The sequence below is a fragment of the Elephas maximus genome, chromosome 1 (genome assembly GCF_024166365.1).
Source record: "Elephas maximus indicus isolate mEleMax1 chromosome 1, mEleMax1 primary haplotype, whole genome shotgun sequence".
NCBI lineage: Eukaryota > Metazoa > Chordata > Mammalia > Proboscidea > Elephantidae > Elephas > Elephas maximus.
Window position 1 is genome coordinate 206,304,095 of NC_064819.1, and position 21,069 is coordinate 206,325,163.

The 21,069-nt window shown below is 35.8% G+C and overlaps 1 protein-coding gene across 1 annotated transcript in view; it reads right to left on the reverse strand.

Annotated features, from left to right (window-relative positions):
- Positions 1-21,069, reverse strand: part of MAP3K5 (mitogen-activated protein kinase kinase kinase 5) — a 234,752-nt gene that overhangs the window by 87,295 nt on the left and 126,388 nt on the right. Inside the window, exons 8-10 of the mRNA XM_049901808.1 lie at positions 17,144-17,256; positions 9,550-9,709; positions 8,543-8,696 (exon numbers count right to left, since the gene is read on the reverse strand). Of these exons, the coding sequence (XP_049757765.1) occupies positions 8,543-8,696; positions 9,550-9,709; positions 17,144-17,256 (427 nt within the window). The remainder of the gene's footprint in view (positions 1-8,542; positions 8,697-9,549; positions 9,710-17,143; positions 17,257-21,069) is intronic.

Below are 21,069 nucleotides of genomic sequence, written 5' to 3' on the forward strand. Positions count from 1 at the left end.
AGACTTAATTTAACTTTTCAGCTATCATACGTTACCATAAGGACACAGCAGTATGGTTTTCCTAGCCCTGTAAATGGATTTAGAAATGATCTTTGGCTATTATTGTAAGAGCTTTATAAATAAACCAAAGGAATGAACATAGCTAGGAAGTAGTAAATGTGTTTTTGCACTGTCTCCAAAATGAAACTGGCATTTTCAGTAATGATATACTCAGCAGTACAAGAGAAAAAGAGAAATAAAACGTATGCCTATTTTGGATATGTATGAAACGTGTCATGTGTCTGCCTTTCTCTGACACATTTACATTTATAGAAACAGATTACGTTTTACATGATAAAAAAATAAACTTTTAAAAAGATATCCTTGATAGAGTCTCTGGAGACAGCCAAACCAATATATGGACTACAAAATTTTCTTTTCAAGCCGTGGTTGCACAATGGTCAAGAGCTACAGCTGCTAACCAAAAGGTCAGCATTTCTCTACTACCCACTCCTTGGAAACCCTATGGGGCAGTTCCACTCTGTCCTGTAGGGTTGCTATGAGTAGGAACTGACTTGACAGCACCAGGTTTGGTTTGGTTTTGGATGAGGGGTATATGAGAAGTTGCGAATCTTCATGAAAAGACTGCATAACATATTATTACTAACATCTCATATTAGGGGCAAATAACCACACATGCCCTGATTTAAAAGATGCTACAATTATTATCTAACTCTACAAATGGTTAAAGGCACCTAACTAGGCCAAATTTGCTATGCAGACTTCAGCAGAAATGCTAAAAATAAAGGAAAGAAAAGCCAATATTTAGCCATCACAGAAATGGGAACAGTTCTTTCCACTTCACTACTTAAAACTCAAGAAAATTACCTTTTAGAACTAATCTTGAATCAAGTAAGTTTTCCAAATAAAGTGGAGAAAAAGACCTTCAGGAGACTCAGACAGCAAGGAGTTAGAGCCACACAATACATGATAACCTAAAAGTGCTGCTTGAGCAAGAAGGCACAAGAATCTGGGTTAGAAAATTGATTCTTGGTCATAAACCACAAACCCAATGTATTTATTTTACTCTAAATTTATCACTGCAGTAAATTTACTTAAGCTAAGGCACAGAGAACAAGAGAAAGGGGACTAGAAAAACAAAATTTTCTTTACTTCAAGCACATAAAACTGTAAGGGTTCGAAGCCTTTTTGGCCAGCCTCTAGCTATAAAAACAAGATAGGATATACCACAAATAAACACACAGTAAGAATCCACAAGAAAACATATTTGCTCCAGGAGCATACTCACTTATCAGGCAAATCAAGGCCGAAATCCCACTCAATAGAGAATCAAGTGGTATTGATTAATAATGAAAATCAATTTTCTATCTAAACTTAGCAGAAATAGTACTCTCCAATTGAAGTATCCCGGTGTTTGTGAAATTAAAAACGTATAACATGGCATAAAACGTGGGTTTCCCAAAATATCACCCAAGTCTCTACAAGGACAAATAAGAATATATGTTTTTCCCTAATTATGAGGGTATATTATTTTACATTAGAAAAGGAAAGCTCCAGATTATCTCCTATCTTCTTAAAATACGTCTTTATTCTCACCATGAATACTTCTAATAGATAAAATCTGAACTATATGTTCCTATCTGGAGACAGGGAATAAAAACAAAGTCGCAGTTATAATTGTATAAAGCTTTTTGAGCCCTTTGATCTATGCTTGAAATGACAAGCATGAAGGGTTTCTACCAAGCACTATAGAGATCACACAAAGGCTGGGGCGGGGGGGGTGGGGGCGGGGGGGAAGAAAAGGAAAAGGAGGTAATCTGACAAAAAAAATCTGACCATAAAGCTAGATACAGCTCATTGAGGAGTATACATACTTTCTTGCTTTTAATTTCTAGTCTTTTACACCAGTCAGTATAACAATTAACTGCTAACTTCCTGTGTCTGAAGCAGGAAGAAAGATAGCAAGGCCTATATAAAGAGTAGATACTACCTAGCGTTTCACGTCTAAGTTTCTACAGTGAGTAGAAGACTCTACAGTCCTCAAAAGCACCACGCTCCTCCTCTTCCTCTCTCCTCATATTAAGTGATGGCCTGATACACTCGTAACTTTTCAATGTAGGAAGTAAAGAAAATACACAGAGGAGAAAGGTGAGGAAATAATAATAATAAATGATCGAATCACTCAAATCATTTCGCAAATCAACTTTTATCTGCTTCCTTTTGCCCAGGTGCATGGTTACTTCTAGAAGGAATGAGAAAGGATATGGTAGGGAGATAAATGGAAACAAAACCAAAACCAAAACCAAACCCATTGCCATCGAGTCCATTCCGACTTATAGCAAGCCTATAGGACAGAGTAGAACTGCCCCACAGAGTTTCCAGGAAGCACCTGGTGGATTTGAACTGCCAACCTTGTGGTTAGCAGCCGTAGCACTTAACCACTACACCACCAGGATTTCCAGAAACAATCAAACTAGTCAATATTTTCTAGTATCAGTCATCCTGGTTTTTAGTCAGATCCACTTCAAAGTTAAGATGTCATCACTCCAGTCAAGGCCTGCTGCAGCCTTTTTAAGTGTGAGCCACAAGGAGATGTTACTTCGGGACAGGATGAGTTAAGAGTAGCTAATACAGCACCACCAGTACTAGAGGCCTTTCTTTCTCCATGCTGTGCATCCAGCGTGACAAATCCCAATGGTTACAGTGGGTGTGTTTGGTAGGAAACGTAAATGAGTGAAGAGAGATGTACAGAACTGTAATTAACATCTAAAACGACATCTTTGCTGCTTGGCTCAGTAGACAAACTGCCATCCCTTCAATTTTTCAATAGTCCAGAATTTGCATTTTATGTGAATTCTCCTTATTTTTTATTTGATTTTATTCATAAACAGTTTTTCAGTTTAAATACTCCTTTTCATCCATTTTATCTATCTTTTCCTCTAACATCTTAATCAGTTATATGAAGTCCTTATATGCTAATTCCTATATGTGGCTCACCTCTGGGTCTGCCTCTACTGGCTATCTTAGCTCTTCATTACCAGTCACTTTTTTCCTACTTCTTAGAATACCTAGTAATCTTTGATAACTGGTCATGTGAATGACACATTATAGAGGCTATGGATTATACCAACCCAGAATATTGAGGGTTTTTTTTTTCTGGCTAATAGTTAAATTACCAGTGCATCACTTGATCCTGTGGAGGTCTAGTTTTATTTAGGCTTGGTTAAGATTTTAGTTTTGCCCTTATTCTAGGACTTGGGCTTTCTGTGTCTCAACTAAATGCTTGGGGTGTTCACCCAATTCTCTTTACTATAGCTAGGCTGAAAGTCCAACATCTTATCCCTGCATCGTTCAAGCTCTGGAATCTCTGTTCACCTTTCAGCCTCCCAAGAGCTACTCTCTGCCAGGCCTCCTACAATCTTACCCCTTGCTAACACAATCCAGGAGTTGGCCTAAGATGCAAGAGAAACATCCAGGCAAAATCCTCTGATTCTCCAATACTCTTCCCTCCATATTCCTGCTGCCTTAGAGCCCCAAACACTGACCTCTGCCTCCTCTGCCTGGGTAGAATGCTGATCCCTACTACAGGGCTCTCCCATGCTTCAGCCAGAAAAATGACCTTAGGGAAAATGAACGAATGTGAAGCTCAACTCAAGTCCCTTCCCCTTCTCAAAGACTGCAGACATGCAATGATTGCTGTCTAATGCCGGCACACAGTTATTTTAATTATTTTTGTCCAGATTTTATAGTTATTTACAGCAAGAGGATAAACTCAATGCCATGTACTTCATCATAGTCAGCACTGGAGGTCCAAGTCTCTTTATTCTCTTTTTTAATTGGTGTGGTCTTTAAAACATACAAACTTAATCATGTGTACATCCTTACACATAATAAGAGAAATATTAATTACAATGACCCTGATATACCATTTTCCACCTATCAGCTGAGTGAAAGTATAAGTCTGATAAACATATTTTGTTGTAGAGACTATGTTGCCAGTGAGAATGTCAGTCTTGTGAAGGACAATACAGAAATACCAATCAATTCCATTCCTGGGAATTTATCCTACAGATGTATTTGCATGTGCGCAAAATGGTATATGAACGAGGTATTTCAGTGCAGCATTATTCATAATAACAAAACAATGGCAGACATCCATCAATAAATTGTGTTTATTATTTTAGTGTGATGGATCACTTTTGTGTGATCTTTGTAGCCATGGTTCTAGTAATCACACCCAAGTTGTGGCCATTGCAATGAATTATTGAGCCCAGTAGAGAAGTAGAGAGTGCCATGGGAGGGACCATTGGTGTCAGAATCAGTAAAGATGGTGGAGACGGGAGGCGTGTCTGACCTCCACCTCATAGCAGTCAGCCTTGGGCTATTGGTCTTGATTCTCCTTCCCCTTTGTGAAGTTAGAGGAGGTCAGACACCACTGCCATGCCATTTTTATGATTATATATATTATATAAATTTACTTAACAAAATAAGTTAAATAAGTTATGGTACATTGATACATTAGAATACTATGCAGTTGTTGTTTAAAAAAAAAAAAAGAATGAATAAGCTGTCCATGTAATAACTGGAAAAATCTCCTTGATACATTGCTTAGTTAAAAAAAAAAAAAGCAAGGTATAGAACATTGTACGTAATATTCCTCTTTAAATGAAAAAAAGGAGAAATAATAAGAATGATATTTATACCGTGCTGACTAAGAGGTTGGCAGTTCGAACCCTCCAGCTACTCCTTGGAAACGCCATGGGGCAGTTCTACCATGTCCTACATGGTCACTATTAGTTGGAATCGATTCAGCGGCAACAAGCTTTTGACTACATTCCAGGTATACCATTCCAGTGGTTTTAAATATATTAATTCATTAAATCTGCATCATAACCCTATGACTTGGGTACTACCCATTTTGTAGATGAAGAAGCCAAAGCTCAGAAAGGTTAAGTAACTTGCTTGAGGTTACATAGCTAGTAAGTGGCAAAGTGGGACAGAACTCATGCAGACTGGCTCCAGAGTCTACTACACAATAAAGGCTCTCTGTATTCTAAATTTATATTCAGAAAAAGAAACACATAGGTCTTAATCAATTTGCTCAACAGGTATGTGATATTTTAAACTTGACTATGTTATTTGCTGAATCATTTCCTTATCCACATATACTGTTTCTTGATTTTTGCTTCTACAACTGAGGCAGCAATAGAAAATTAGTGTTTTTATTTCTGAAGGATAAATTTGTTCCTATAAGTAGAACTGGTGATTGAACATATACACATTCAACCTTACTAGATACTGACAGATTACTTTCATAGTATTCTTTTTAAATTTTAAGAATAAAAAACCCATTGCCATGGAGTCAGTTCCAACTCATAATGACCCTACAGGGGACAGAGTAGAACTGCCTCCACAGAATCCCAAGGTTGTAATCTTTACAGAAGCAGACTGCCACATCTTTCTCCCTCAGAGCAGTTGGTGGGTTCAAACCGCCAACCTTTTCGTTAGCAGCTGAGTCCTTAACCACTGACCACCAGAATACCTTAAATTTGAGGATATAAGATAATATAACAAACATCTATGCCTACCACACACAAAATATTGCTACACTGTCATGTCTGCTTTAAAACTTTTTTTTTTAAATGAAATGTTGCAAAGTTGAAATCCCCCATGATCCTTGTCAGGGACTGAATTATATCCCCTCAAAAATGTGTGTATCAATTGGGCTGGGCCCTGAATGCCCATATTGTGTGCTTTTCTTACATGTTGTAAATCCTGCCTCTATGATGTTAATGTGGGAGGATAGGTAGCAGTTGTGTTAGTGACACAGGACTCAACCTACAGGATTGGATTGTGTTTTGAGGCAATCTCTTGAGATACAAAAGGTAGAAGCAAGCAGAGAGGTGACCTCATACCACCAAGAAAGCAGCACCAGGAGTAGAGCGTGCCCTTTGGACCCAGGGTCCCTGTACCTGAGAAGCTCCTTGACCAGGGTAAGATTGATGAGAAGGCCGACAGAGGGAGAAAGCCTTGCCCTAGAACTGACTCCCTGAATTTGGACTTTTAGCCTACTTTACTGTGAAGAAATAAATTTCTCTTTGTTAAAGCCACCCACTTGTGGTATTTCTGTTATAGCAGCACTAGTTGACTAAGGCAATCCCCTGTACAATCCTATCATGTTCTTCCTTAGATGATTTGCTAAAACAAATTCAGCAATTCCATGTCTACCAGTAATCTATAAACATGTTCATGTCCCCATACCTTTGCTAGCTGTTGCGAACTTTTTAATTTTTTCTAGTCCAATGGGCAAACAAACAAAAAACATTGTCTCATTTTAACTTGCATTTCCTTAACTACCCAGTGAGGTTAATCATCTTTTTGTATGATTTATCGATTTGTCTTTTTTCTTTGTCTTATCAATTCGTAGGGATTTTTGCATATTGGTCAAATTAATCATTTTGGAGTAGCATTTTCTTCTTGTCTAACAATTTTCCATTTGGTCTGCTTACGGTGTTTTTGTTTTTTTAACTGAACAAAAGTTTTGATTTTTTAACAAACTCAGTATTTTCCTTTGGGCTTATAGGTCCCTTTCTTGCCTAAGGAAGGCTCTTTCCACCTGGTAGTTATACCTACCTTCTTTCTTATTATTTTCTCATTTTAATTTTTACATTAATTTACTTATATTGTCACAAACTAATTCATATTAGACTAATTTGATGAGCTCAGAACAGCTAATATGAGTAATTTCCTTTCATAGCTAATTTTCTAGTTAGTCAATAGTCAATTAAGTACTTCAGCCCTGTGTTCTCCTTTTGCACCCAATACTACCACTTAGGGTACCAGCTAAAGGTCAGCTGCCAGCTCACTCTAGGATTGATATTTTCCCAGGCTATGTATTCTCTGGGCTAGAAAATAACCTAGTGTTTCAGTTTGAAAGGCTTTTCAATTAAAGAGCCTGCTTAGCTTAAGGTTTCATCTGAAAGCAGGAGTAAAAGAAATCATGTTAATGCCAGTAATGGATTTAATTAATTGAAGCAGATGATCCTATCGACAAGAACTAGCAAACAAGATTTTACAATAATTGAAACTTGTCACCACCTCTGAGTATTGAGACCGGAGTGCTCATACAGAGAGATTCATGGCATCACTTTGAGAGCAAAGAAATTTGTGCACATAATGAGTTGCCAGTAATTCTCAAATTGGATGCCAAAGCCATACTGCATTTGATGGTATTCTGAAAACTAACAGGATGGGGTAGACACCAGCTGAGAAGATGGGCAATATGTTAAAACATATACATTGTAACTTCATTCACAATAAACAAAAGGTGGAAACCAAGTGTTCACCAACAGATGAATGGATAAATTAAATGCAGTATGTAGATACAATGGAATTGTTATTTAACCATAAAGAGAAATGATATTCTGATACAGGCTAAGACATGGATGAACCTTGAAAATATGCTGAGTGAAATAAGTCAGACACAAAAATGGAGAAACACTCTATCACTCTATCATTCCACTTACATGAAATTTCTAGAACAGACTAATGCAAAGAGACCAAAGTCTATTAGTGGTTACCAGGGGCAGGAGGGAGAGGGGAAATAGGGGTACTGCTTAAGGGGTACTGAGTTTCTGTTAAGGGTGATGAAAAAGCTTGGAAACACAGTGATGACTGTAGCACAACATGGTGAATATAATTAACGTCACTGAATTGCCACATAAAAATGGTTGAAATGGCAAATGTTCTGTTATACACATTTCATCAAAATAAAAATTAAAATATATGTCCATTTCTGTCTATTGTGCATTTAAATACATATATATATATATTTAATGTCCACTTAAAAAAAAAGAAACCCATTGCTGTCAAGTCAATTTCAGCTCACAGAAACCCTATAGGACAGAGTAGAACTGCCTCATATGGTTTCCAAGGAGCAGCTGGTGGATTCGAACTGCCATGCTTTTGGTTAGCAACAGACCTCTTAACCACTGTGCCAATGTCCACTAAAGACCAACCAAAACGAACTGCAGACCAGAACCTATGAGTCATCATTTCTCATGGTCTAAAAGCACTGTAAAAGTAACCAGGGGTACCACATATAACTCTGACCCACACAGGTAATGAGTGGTGGACACAAAGAAAATGCAGGTGGGCCTGATAATTCCCACTACAATAATGGTGATGAGATTGATGAGATATTGGTATATATCATCAAAATTGCATTATTGATTAAAAACATCCATCTGTCTGGTCTGAAGAGACATCTTGGCTTGCTGAGAAGCCTGGGAAGCACACTTTATCATCTATCAAAAGAAACCATACACATTTCACGGCAAAGAGAAACTGTTTTGAGAAGTTATTTTTAAAAAGTTAGCCAATACATGCCAATTTGCAGAAAACAAATACATTAACCAGATGACTATCATCCTAAGACATGAAAATCAGCACACTAGTACTATTACAATCAGGGTACAAGATGTTTCTTAAATAAAAGAAACAAAATTAGAAATTGACTTAGCATTAAATGAAGTGTACTCACAGGAAACCTAACTACAGTAACATCTGTCTTTGTGGCCTCGACCAGGAAATCCATCCAGAAGTCCACGAGTTCCTGCTTGGCCACAGGCTGTTCTGTAGTCAGTTTTGCAAAATGCTTGTATATCAAAATTGTCTCTACAATAGACTTGAGGTACCTAAGAATTAAAAGACATAAAACATTTAACCGCCAAATTTCAAAGCTTTTCCCATGTATCCCATTATCCTTCTCTAAATGTAACTTAAATCTGGCGATAATAATTACGCATTCAGAGTTACCAAATATTTATTCACTGTTTATTACATACCATGTACTTTACCACATCATCTCATTTAAATCTCACCAAAATTCTGTAAGGTAGGCCATTTTTACCCCTGTTTCCTAGATGAGGAAACTGAGGCATAGAGACCATAAGTAACTTGAACTAGAGTTATACATCTACTTAAAATGCGACTTTTAAAATAATGCCTATATTCTATTCAAGGATGTGGTTAACGAATTTGTTTTACAATCTGCTTCCTTAAGGAAGCTTTCCTAAATAGGCTGTTCGTAAGAAATCCTTACTTTGCTCTGAAGTCACTCAGCTTACATATTCTACAAATATTCGTAAACTTAGTAAGACTGATGGTGCCTTGAAGGACAAAGTTAGGAAAAATGAGGAGCAATGAGGAATGAATGTGCAAGCGCTTTGTAAATCAAAAACATAGAAGTTAACATTCCATAAACATTAAGACAATGAAAACTGAAGGCATTGTTTTGCAGTGGTTATTACTATCATATTATTTACATAGCAAGGGCTACAATGAATAAATGATGTTCAAAGTTATCAGAACCTATAATCAACACATTTTCTTTAAACATCTCATTTTCCTCTAGATTCTGCATTTAATTCTGTAAGTAAATAAAATATCCTAATTTTCAGTTCAATAAATATAATTTAGGAACAAGTGATAGGAGCCGTTTATGAAAAGTAATTGTTGTATAAATACATAACATAGTAAAATATTTACCATGCTGGTGTCTTTAGTTTAAAAAGCTTTTCCGACGCTTGAATGACTCTCATGTGGTCATTGGCCAGGACACTGGCCCCCAGAAAAAATCCAACTTCCCAGTAGCTCTGGAGTTTTTCCAGGTTTCCCTTTTTACCAAGAAGGCTGCTTAGTTTCACACCTAAAAGATGAGTGAGCAGGAAGTACAATGTTACAAACACGTAGTTGGCAGACAGAGCTGACGTTTTGTTAAAAAGCAAAATTAAGCCTTCATTTCTCCTTTCAGATTAAAATAACTTTGTTAATTTTCTAATCATAAAAGTGGCTTAAGCTTTATATATATATATATATATATATATATATATGCTAACAATGGACTCAAACATAACAACGATTATGAGAATGGTGCAGGACTGGACAATGTTTCACTCTGTTGTACATACAGTTGCTGTGAGTCAGAACTGATTAAACAGTACTTAACAATAAAATAAATACATATATATATCTCTACGTATATATGTATAATCAAAAAACCGAACCTGTGCTGCCAAGTCAATTCTGACTCATAGCAACCCTACAGGACAGAGCTGAACTGCCCCATAGGGTCTCCAAGGAGTGGCTGGTGAATTTGAACTGCAGACTTTATGGTTAGCAGCTGAGCTCTTAACCACTGATATGTAAATATATATAGATATATATAAACCAAACCCACTGCCGTCGAGTCGATTCTGACTCATAGTGACCCTATAGATATATATAGTCAGGCTAATCAGAAAGGGACATAGAAGAAACTGAAAATTACTCAGTAATTTGAAAAGCCAATGATGGCTGCCACTGTCCTTTTGATGTACATCATTCTAGAATCTGTCCGTGTGTGTATATATGTGTATATATATATATACCCAAAAACCCAGTGCCAATATATTCAGAAATTAACTGTGTTCCCATCAAGTCAATTCTGACTCATGAGCTTGCCCTATAGAGTTTTCAATGGCTGATTTTTGAAAGTGGATCACCAGGCCTTTCTCCCAAGGTACCTCTGTGTGCAACTGTACCACCAATTTTCAGTTAGCAGCAGAGCACATTACCTGTTTACACCACCCACGTGTTCCAGGGACTTCACTCAGAGGCACCTGGAAGACCTAGAAGTAAACTTGCTTTGGACAAAAAATGTGCCCATTTGTGCTGATACATTTTGTATTGTAACATGTTAATTATAGTAATGTGTAATGTATAAATGTAATACAATTGTAATGCAATTTGTACTGTAATGTTCCCATCGTGTACTGATACATTTTGCCAAACTGCCCTCAAGAAATGCTGCACCAATTTCCTCTCTCACTAGTGGCATCTAACAATAACCTCTTGCCCACAGCCCTCTCAATTTGGGGTATGATTGTGCCAATGTGATGAAGGAAAAAAATAATTTATTGCCCTTTTTAACCACTGAAATTGACTATCTTTTCATATGTTTGTATTTCTTTTGTGAATTAGTTTTTATGGTCTTTATAGATGATGTATGAAAGTTGACTGTACATGAAGTTATTGATCTTTTAAGTATGGAGTTAAGAAATGCTCTAATTCTTAATATTTTGGAGTTCTCTTTCTCTCTATTGAAAGAAACACAGGAATAAACATTTTAGTACCTAAAATATGTTCTATAAAAAAAATATTCAGGATTATTTCCATAGGATACCATCTCAAAAGCAGCTTTACACTTGGGTCAAGGCTATGAACATTTTCAAGGGTCTTGTTCCAAAGAGTCAAATTGTTAAAGTACTACCTCTGATAGACAAGTATACCTGTCTACCAAGTCCTTCAAGTCCCTGGTGATACAAACAGTAAATGCACTTGGCTGATAACCAGCTGGCTGGTGGCTGGAGTCCACCCAGAGGTGCCTTGGAAGAAAGCCCTGGAGATCTACTTCTGAAAAAAATCAGCCACTGAAAACTCTATGGGGTACAGTTCTACTCCGACACACGTAGGGTTGCCATGAGCTGGGGTTGGCTCGACAGTAACTGGCTGGCTTACCAAGTCATTAACAGCTCAACACTTCTTTGTGCTTAACAAATCTTTGGCTAAATTTATAAGCAATAAATAATACATCATTGCTGTATTAACTACCATTTCTTTGATTCAATTGTCTGTTGACTCATTGTTGAACCCATTTAAATTTTGACAATGATCTAATTAGAATTGGGTGACTTCTAAGTATTGAATGTTTTTAATAGTTTAATTTCAAACATAGCTTTGTTACCCTGAAGCAGTTACTAGATTCAAGGCTGTTTTAGTGAAGAAAGTCAGGAGACAGGGCCTTAACTTAACACGTACTGCATGCCGACCACTGTGCATGAGATATTAGAAATGTTAACTCTTCTAATCCACACAACAACTCAATGAGTTAGAGATTATCTCCCTTTGCAGTGAGGAAAACAAAGCCCAGAGAGGCTTAACAATCGATGTCTAACACCTTGTAAGTGGTGGAGGTTAGATTCTTTTCTTTTTAACTTCTCACTATGAAGAATTCCAAACGTACATAAAAGGAGAAAGAATACTACAATGAATTATCATATGTTCAACAACTGTTAACATTTTTCTATTGCTTCATCTTCCTGAATATTTTTGCTGAACCATTTTAAAATAAATTACAAACGTGATGACATTTCACCCTTACGCACTGTAGCATATAAGGCTATTCTCCTACATATCCTATTCCATTATTGGTGACCCCATGCACAACAGGACGAAAGGCTGCCTAGTCCTCCGCCATCCCCATAATCAGTTGTGCATCAGACTGTTGTGCTCTATAGACTTTTCATTGGTTAATTTTCAAGAAGCAGATCACCTGGCCTTTCTTCCTAGTCCATCCTAGTCTGGAAGATCTGCTGAAACTTCTTCAGCATCATAGCAACAAGCAGTCTACCAGTGACAGCGGGGCAGTGGCTGCATATGTGCACTGGCCGGGAATTGAACCCGGTTCTCCCACAGGGAAGGCAAGAATTCTACCACTGAACCATCAATGCCTCATTCCATTATTGAACCTATAATAATTCCCTAATAGTATCTAATATCCAGTCCTGATTCAAATTTCCTAATTGTTCTCAAATCTCCTAGAGCTGTTGTCCAATCCAGAACGGAGTAAAGAATCACTCATTGCATTTGGTTTTTATGTCTCTAAATCTCTTTTAATCTAACCAATCTACCCACACTTTTCTTCATGACATTGAGTTTCTGAAGAGACCAGAGGGCTGACTTATAGAATGTCCTTACTTTCTAGATTTCTCTGATGGGTTCCACATGGTGTTATTTGACTTATTTCTCTATACCCTGGGATTCCTATTAATTGGATATTAGATCTATATAGCAAATCAGATTCAGGTTAAACATTCTCGGTAAGAATATTTCACAGGAGACGCTATGTATTTCATATTCATTAAGTCAGAAGGCAATGTCTGGCACTCCACTATCAGTGGTACTAAGTTAGATCACTGACAGTCGGATCCCTCCATTATAAAGGTATATTTGTCCCTTTGTGACTAACAATCTGTGGAGTGACACTTCGGTACCATGTAAATACGCAATTTTTTTTAAAATAAACATTTTAACTTAATGATTTTAGCTTTAATTGATGATGATTGTCAGAATCAATTATTTTAATATTACTATCATATCAGCTTTATCATTTACTTTATTAGCTGGCATTCTTTTGAAGAATGAACTCTCTTGAAAAGTACAAACAGCAGGTAGCATACTCTTAAAAAGGTTTTCCTAGGGAGCACAAACAGTTAAGCTCTCAACTCCTAGCCAAAAGGGTGGCAGTTCTCAAACAACCTAGACATACCTTGAAGACAGACCTGGCGATCTATTTCTGAAAGGCCACAACCTTGAAAACCATATGAAGCAGTTCAACTCGGCGCACATGAGGTCACCGTAAGTCGGAATCGACTTGACAACAGCTAAGAATAATTACAACATACTCTAAGAAGAGCTTTACCTCATCAACTGGGATGAACTATAGTTCATCCTAAAGTGGAAGGGAACGTGCTTAATTCTTTCCCTATAACCTCCAATGTTCTGGGAAGACAGTCACCTCCACAGGCAACAAATGAGTTGTTTTGTGGTTGGAGATAGATTTCTTTTTAAATTATTTTTCATGTATACAATTCAGTGAGATCAGTTACTTCAATCGCATTGTACAACCATCACCAATCTCCTCTGCCAGATTTTCCATCTCCGTAAACAAAAACCAGTGCTTTCTAAACAATTTCCCCATCCCCCTTCCCGCCCACCCCTGGTAACCACTATTAAACTCTGATCTCTATATGTTTTTCTTTTGATTCTTTTTTTTCATTATGATCTATATAGACTCATGGATTTTTATATTCAGGAATGTAATGTATCATATTCAATAACTTTTTGATGGTGCCTGAAGATGGAATTCAAATAGTGGATTTTTCTCATTGTTCTTTCATAACTACCATCATTATTACTGAGGACCCAAACCTATAATTCTATCTACCATAAAATGTCTCATATTGGGAGTATGTAGCAAGGTGAATATAAGTTTTTGTGTGAGAGACTGACTTGATTTGTAAACTCTCACTTAAAGCACAATAAAAATTATTTTTTAAAAAAGTCTCATAGTCAAATAACTCTACAGACAATGTGACAATGTGAAGTTTTAAGGCTTGTGAACCTGAAAACAGGAAGAAGATCTAAGATGTGGTTCAGTGCTTTAAAATCCTAGTTCTAAACCTTCATTAATTGTTCAAAAGACTGGGACAGTAGAGCACAGATCCAGGAAGCAAACACAGAACTAGAATTAAGTCTTGAAGCAACAAATGCCAACAGTCCAGGGAAGAGGCACTTGTTACATTAGAGATACTTTAGATAATATATTTAGAAAGCTTTGGATTTAGTAATCCTCTTAAGGCCATCTTAATTTTTAAATGTTTACTCTTTCAAAATAAATCAAAATCTATTTATGAAGGGATTTCATAAAGAAAAGTCTGATTATTATAAGAACTCAGTAATTCTGACTAATGTGTATGTTTGCAGAGGGCCAATAGGAGCAATGGGAGAAGCCAAATAAATGAAAAATATGATTATAGCAATTAAAAAAATAATACAACCATATATCATTAAAGTATGCCAAATATATTCTTAGTCTTGTTACTTAGTCTATACTGTTCATATCATTCTTATATGACACTATTAATTTAATTCAGCCAGTTTATTTTTCCTTGAAAATTCATTTCCTTCTATCTTACCACATAAAAATTAACTTTAGGTCAATCTTTGTTGGTTAGCACTATTTATGATTGAGCAGAACCTAAATTAGTTAGTATTAATTATCTTTTCATTACAGAAGGACATAAAATTTAGAGTATTTATGATAGCATTTTAGAAGCTTAAAACTTAGTTGAAAATTAATTGTCCAGTCATACTTTAAGTCTGTGTATGCTTTGTAATTTCATGATTTTTAAACTCAACTTTCTCTGTTTTTAAATGCTAATTCAGCTTATATTATGAATGAGTTCTTCCTGGAAAAAATTAAAGATATATTTTCTTTACAAAGTTATATTCATCATATTTCCTCAAATCTCTAACTGCGGACCCTCAAAATCCATGTTTAGCTTTTAAAATGAGAACTTAGAGAAAGTGTACTTTCCAACCACTATGTTATTGCTCTATCTAGATACGCAAATCAATGTCAGTTATTGTGGTGATTTGGAAGTGGCAACAAAACTTAACTTCATGTTCAAGAATAAAAAAACCAAACCAAACCAAACCTAGTGCCGTCGGTTCGATTCCGACTTATAGCGACCCTACAGGACAAAGTAGAACTGCCCCATAGAGTTTCCAAGGAGCACCTGGCGGATTTGAACTGCCAACCCTTTGGTTAGCAGCTGTAGCACTTAACCACTACACCACCAGGGTTTCCAAGAATAGAGCAATAAAAATTATTTTTAGACCGCTGACATAATAAAAGTTTTGGCTAGTATACATTTTTTTTAATTAAACTTGGAGGCAAAATTTTATTATAATCACAATTTCTGAAAAGCACAAGTTGCAATGTCTTTTCTCTGACTTCACTTTACAACTGAAAAAAAACTTTCAAACAGAATTTTGTACCTTGAATGTCCCTGCAGTACAGCAGTGACAAGTATTTTATCATTCTTTTACTCTGGGCCTTTAAAAAAGTGCTTAATACTCAATTAAGGAGCCCTGTGACTCAACGGTGCTTGGCTGCTAATGGAAAGATTGGCAGTTCAAATCACCCAGCAGCTATGCAGGAGAAAAGACCTGGCAATCTGTTTCCATAAAAATTACAGCCTAGAAAACCCTATGGGGCAGTTCTACTCTATTACATTGGGGCCACTATGAGTTGAAGTCAACTCAAGGGCACCTAACAATAACAATATTCGATTAAACATTATTAACCTTCAAAGATTTTCCATAATATTACATATGGATGGAAACCCTGGTGGCATACTGGTTAAGTGCTACGACTGCTAACCAAAGGGTCGGCAGTTCAAATCCGCCAGGCGCTCCTTGGAAACTCTGTGGGGCAGTTCTACTCTGTCCTATGGGGTTGCTATGAGTCGGAATCGACTCAACGGCACTGCGTTTGGTTTTTGTTTATTACATATGGATACTTTATAAGCCTACCCAAGTAATGTAAAAAAAGTTTAGGTTTTTTTTTTTTTTTTTTTAAGGAAAACTAAACAAAGCATTCTCCACTTAAAAGTCATAAAGGAAAAAAATCCTTCTACAATTCATAGCTTCTCTGAGATCAATGTTTTTTCCTTCCACCCTATGAAAAACATGGCTGAATACTTCTCTGTCTGTAGAAATTACCTCTACAAGGGTTGGAAACTCTCTCTAAAAACGAGTGGTTAGATACTCAAGAGAACAAACTCTGATTGCTGTAGGCAGTATTTTAGTTTTTTAAATCTTAAAAAAAAAAGTTATCCAAGTCAAAACGAAGAAACCCACACAAAATGTGTTCATTAAGATGTTCTAATCTCTTAAACTCCAAAAAAGAGTCAGCAGATGAGATGTCTTACAGATAAAAAAGACAGAACTGCATTCTATCCATGGCTGCAACCTGGTCTCCTCAGAGACCAGTCACTACCAAGACTGCCATTTGCTGTGCTGGGGCTTTGAGAGCCACCACCTCCAACACTAATGGAAGGTGCAGGGGAAGATGTGCATGAGAAACACAAAGAGGAAATAGAAGATTTAAAAAACAAAAACAAAAAAACACCAGGAAAGCACAGTAATTTACAATAGGAAATGTTCCTGATATTCCCTAAAACACTAACCTTATTTGGGAGTTGGAGGCTTAATGCAGAGCCTGTGCCTTTAATACTGCTTACTTTAAGTTGGAACAATAAATATTAACCAGGGAGCTTTTAGAAACCCGTAAAATACATTAAAAACTGAATTGCATCCTAATGTCAGGCTTGTGTGCCAAAAAGTAGGAAATATTAAACAAGTAGATATAGTAAACTTTTTTTTTTTTTCCAGGAAGTCAAATCTGGTTATTTTCCTTTACACAAAATTGGGTTCCATGTCTGGATTTCCATGTAAAATAACAAGCTATAATTACCAACTTTCCGGAGCTCAAAGGAAGATTCAAACTGTTGCCCAGTTGCCAGGAGGAGGACCGCATAATTAATTCCTGACTGTAGTGTTGGCTCAGATTCAAATGCTTTCTTGAACCTATAAAAAACAAATGTACAAGTTTACTTTCTCAATCATGAAATCCTGGGTGTGCAATAGCTTCTGTTTACATAACTCCAATGCCTGAGCAAGTAAAAATATTCCACTGGCCTTCACCCCAGAATCTAGTGTGCTATTTAAGATTTAATGCTTAAGTAACTGCATATTCTCACCCCCTGTTCCATTTCGTTCCCCCATTTAATTTCACCCTCACCCAACTAGTCCTAGCCTTTTTTAAATCTCTCCTTAACAATCTACCAGAAATATGTGAAAGTGTATGTGTGTGTATGTGTACCCAAGTATAAGCAGTAAAAAAAAAAAAAATTTTTTTTTTTTTTTTTTTTTAGCAGTAGAAACTAAAAAATGAGAACACTGCACATATTAAATGAAATTTTTTGGTTTTTTTTAAGCCTTATACAAAACATTGAGGAGGATCATCTAGGTAACATACTGAAAGGATCAGTTCCATAAGAGTGGTATAGAACAAAATAAATAAGGTCAATTACAGTAAGGAATTAAGAAAAACAGAGATTGTGATTGTGCATGCTAATTTTGGCTAGAAGAGAATAAGAACCCTTTTCTAAATATGCACGAAACTGAATATCAAACTTTGAAAACATTTCAACATTTGAAAAGACTTCAGTGTTTGTATACCCACTGTGTTTTCAAGGTAACATTTCCTAGTATCTGTGTTAAGGAACATCATTAAAATAAGCACAGAGTCCTTCAATAGTCTTTCATTTGGGAGCATGGAGAAGAAGAAAATTAAAAGAAACACCCTAGTGATTAACAGAAATGCCTGAGGTAAACACATAAAATATTAAATCTTTATTTTAAAAAAAAATACTGAAGAAATTATAAGAACTAAATATCTAATCAATGTTCATGTGATTACCCCCAAAAACTACTTATATACAAAAGTGTATTGCAATTTCAAGACAAGGCATTCCTGCTTAAATCTTAACTGTGAAAACAGAAATAGTAAAAGTGGTGGTATGCGCATTAATGTATATTATATTCCTGACTTTGACTTGAAATATTCCATAATTTAAAACAAGTTAAACTTCAAAAGAATAGAAAAACTGAATTTTTTGGAATGTTGAGGATCACGATCCCTTTTTAAAGATCTTAACTTTAAGTGGAACAATATCTCCGAATGGAAACAAAAACAAAAAATCAAATAAGTATTAATCTTAAGTTGTTAGCTCTTTTAACTACACACCTGTGAATTCAGGAAAGAATTCTTCCAACTGCATCACTGGAGGTAATTAAAAGCATTTTTATCTCTCCAGATACTCAGATATTTCCCAACACTAAAATGGAAAATGTACCCAGAATACAGATATTCAAAGCTAGTCATATCGAAGAAAGATATGATTAATAATTCTTAGATAGGCTCATATAAGTCTCAAAGTCTTTGTTCAGAGGCAAGCACAGGGTTCCAATAAAAAAGAGCTTAAGAAAAAAAAAAGAATTTGTACACCTTCTGTTCTATCTCAAAGGGTCATTCAAATCAAGATGTGCAACATTTTTCAGCAAGTAAATTCTTTCATTTTCCCTGAAACCAAAGAACGGACTATCTCTCGTAAGGATATAAAAAGAAAAATGCAGGTAAGCAAGACATGCCCCAATCAATCAATAAATATTGATTACATACCTCCAGTGTGCCAAAACCAACCAAAATGAAAAGTTGAGCTTGCTTATTACTCTTACTCTTTGTTTCTCTGTTACCATAAGCAATATATATTTCAGTAAATTTAACCAAAAGTTAAATACCAATAAAAATTAATAATTCATATTTTTCTAGGGCACACATCACTCCATGACAGTAAGTTGGGTACTGAAGAAAAAATCTTATTAACATTTTCTGGGGATTAAAATACCATGTAGGTGTATTACAAAATAAAGAAAAGCCTGTCATATATTATTAATATACCTCCCACAGGAACTGGGATTTCTCACATGCTGTAAAAGTCAATTAACACTGTATTTCTTGCTAGAAATTTGCCAATATCCACAAAATTGTCAAATTAAAAAAAAAAAAACTGCATACTCCTTGACACAGCAATTACACTATGAATTTTATCTAAAAAAGGCATTAAATATGCAGTCAGAAATTTAGCCACAAGGATATTTATTATAAGATGAAAAATTACTCTCAATTTCCAACAACATTATAAAGTATGATATGGAATAAAATATATTCCACATGTTGGAAAGTTATGTTGTCACTTCTACTGTAGAATAATATTCAATGTCAGAGAAAAAACTTCTGTTTCCAAGTAGGATATAATAGTCTACTTAGAAGCCATCACTCCTTCTACAACAACTAGGGGGGAAAAATACATTTTAAAAGCTTATTTTTATAGATATTGGAGATCTATAGAAGCACCAAAAAAAAAAAAAAAAATCCTTGAAATAAAACTCCAGAGAGGTAAGAGCCCTTCTGAATTGCTGTTGGCGTCCATAATGGTATTTGCTGATTCTGGATATAAGATTAGATTTGGGTGTGGTATATGCAAAGAAACTGTGCCTTATTTGAAACTCCATGGGAAAAAAAAAAGAGAGAAACTAGTGGATTTCTTGATAATTGCATGGGTTGTCATGAGAGCATGAAACTGGAAGAGCCCCAAATATGTAGCCAGTTTTCCCCATAGGGCATTTGCTGAATACTTTATAGGAGGCTGGGGTGAACTGCGCTGGGGTGGCAGAGTGAAATCTCCTGAAGACTGTCAGTGCTTAGGAGTGAAGTCCCACTAGGGGAAGAGCCTGCAACAAATATACAACAGTTCTTCCCCTTCAGAATTTTTCCAAATTTTGGAGCTGTATGATATAGGAGACTAAAGAGCTAAATTCAAACTCCAAAGGATAAAGATAATATCAATTCCCCACAGTACTTACGGGGTAAGGAGACAGAGAACTATAAGACTTTCAATCAAAATCCCAGGATGGCCACAGCCAAAAAGAGGTAGACTAAACTAAAACCCAGACTCAACCCAAATCAATTCCATTTGTTGAGGTAATCAATTCTTTAGTCTATCTGGCTAAGAAAGGAAAGGGAGAGCCTTCTGTGAGAGGAAATAACTTCTTCAGTCCCAATGATTCTTAAATACAAAATATATAATCTGGCATACAGTAAAGAAATATGAAGCAAGCAAAGAGCCTGGAAAACGTGACTGATAAACAAGAGCAAACACTGAGCAAACACTGACAATAGGGGCTGACCCACAGATGTTCAGATGTTGAAGTCTGTAGACAAGGAATTTTTTAAAATCATTATAAATGTGGTAAAGAAAACAGAAAAAATGTAAACAAAATTGATGAAAAGACAAACAATTTCAACAGTTGGAATCTTAAAAAATGATAATCAAATATTATAGAACTAAACTATGCAATATTTGAAAATAAGAACTCAATGTAAGGGTTTAACAGCATAGTAGACCTAGCAGAAGACAGGTTTGGTGAACTCAAAAACAGACAAAAAGAAAGTATCCCAACTAAAGCAGAGAGAGTAAAAAGAAAAAATAACAGCAAGAACATCCAAAAAAAAAAAAAAAAAAACTCATACACACAATAAAGCATTAGAGATATGTGGGACATAGTTAAATGATTTAACATCTGTATTATTGTAGTTTCAGAAAAAAAAAATAAAAAAAAGAAGAGAAAACGGAACACAAGAAATATTTGAAGACATAATGACCAAAAATGTTCTCAAACTGATGAAAAGCATCAAGCCACAGATTCAAACAGCTTAGCAAACCTCAGGCAGGATAAAATAAAATATTTTTAAGCAAATAACATGTGCTGTCTACG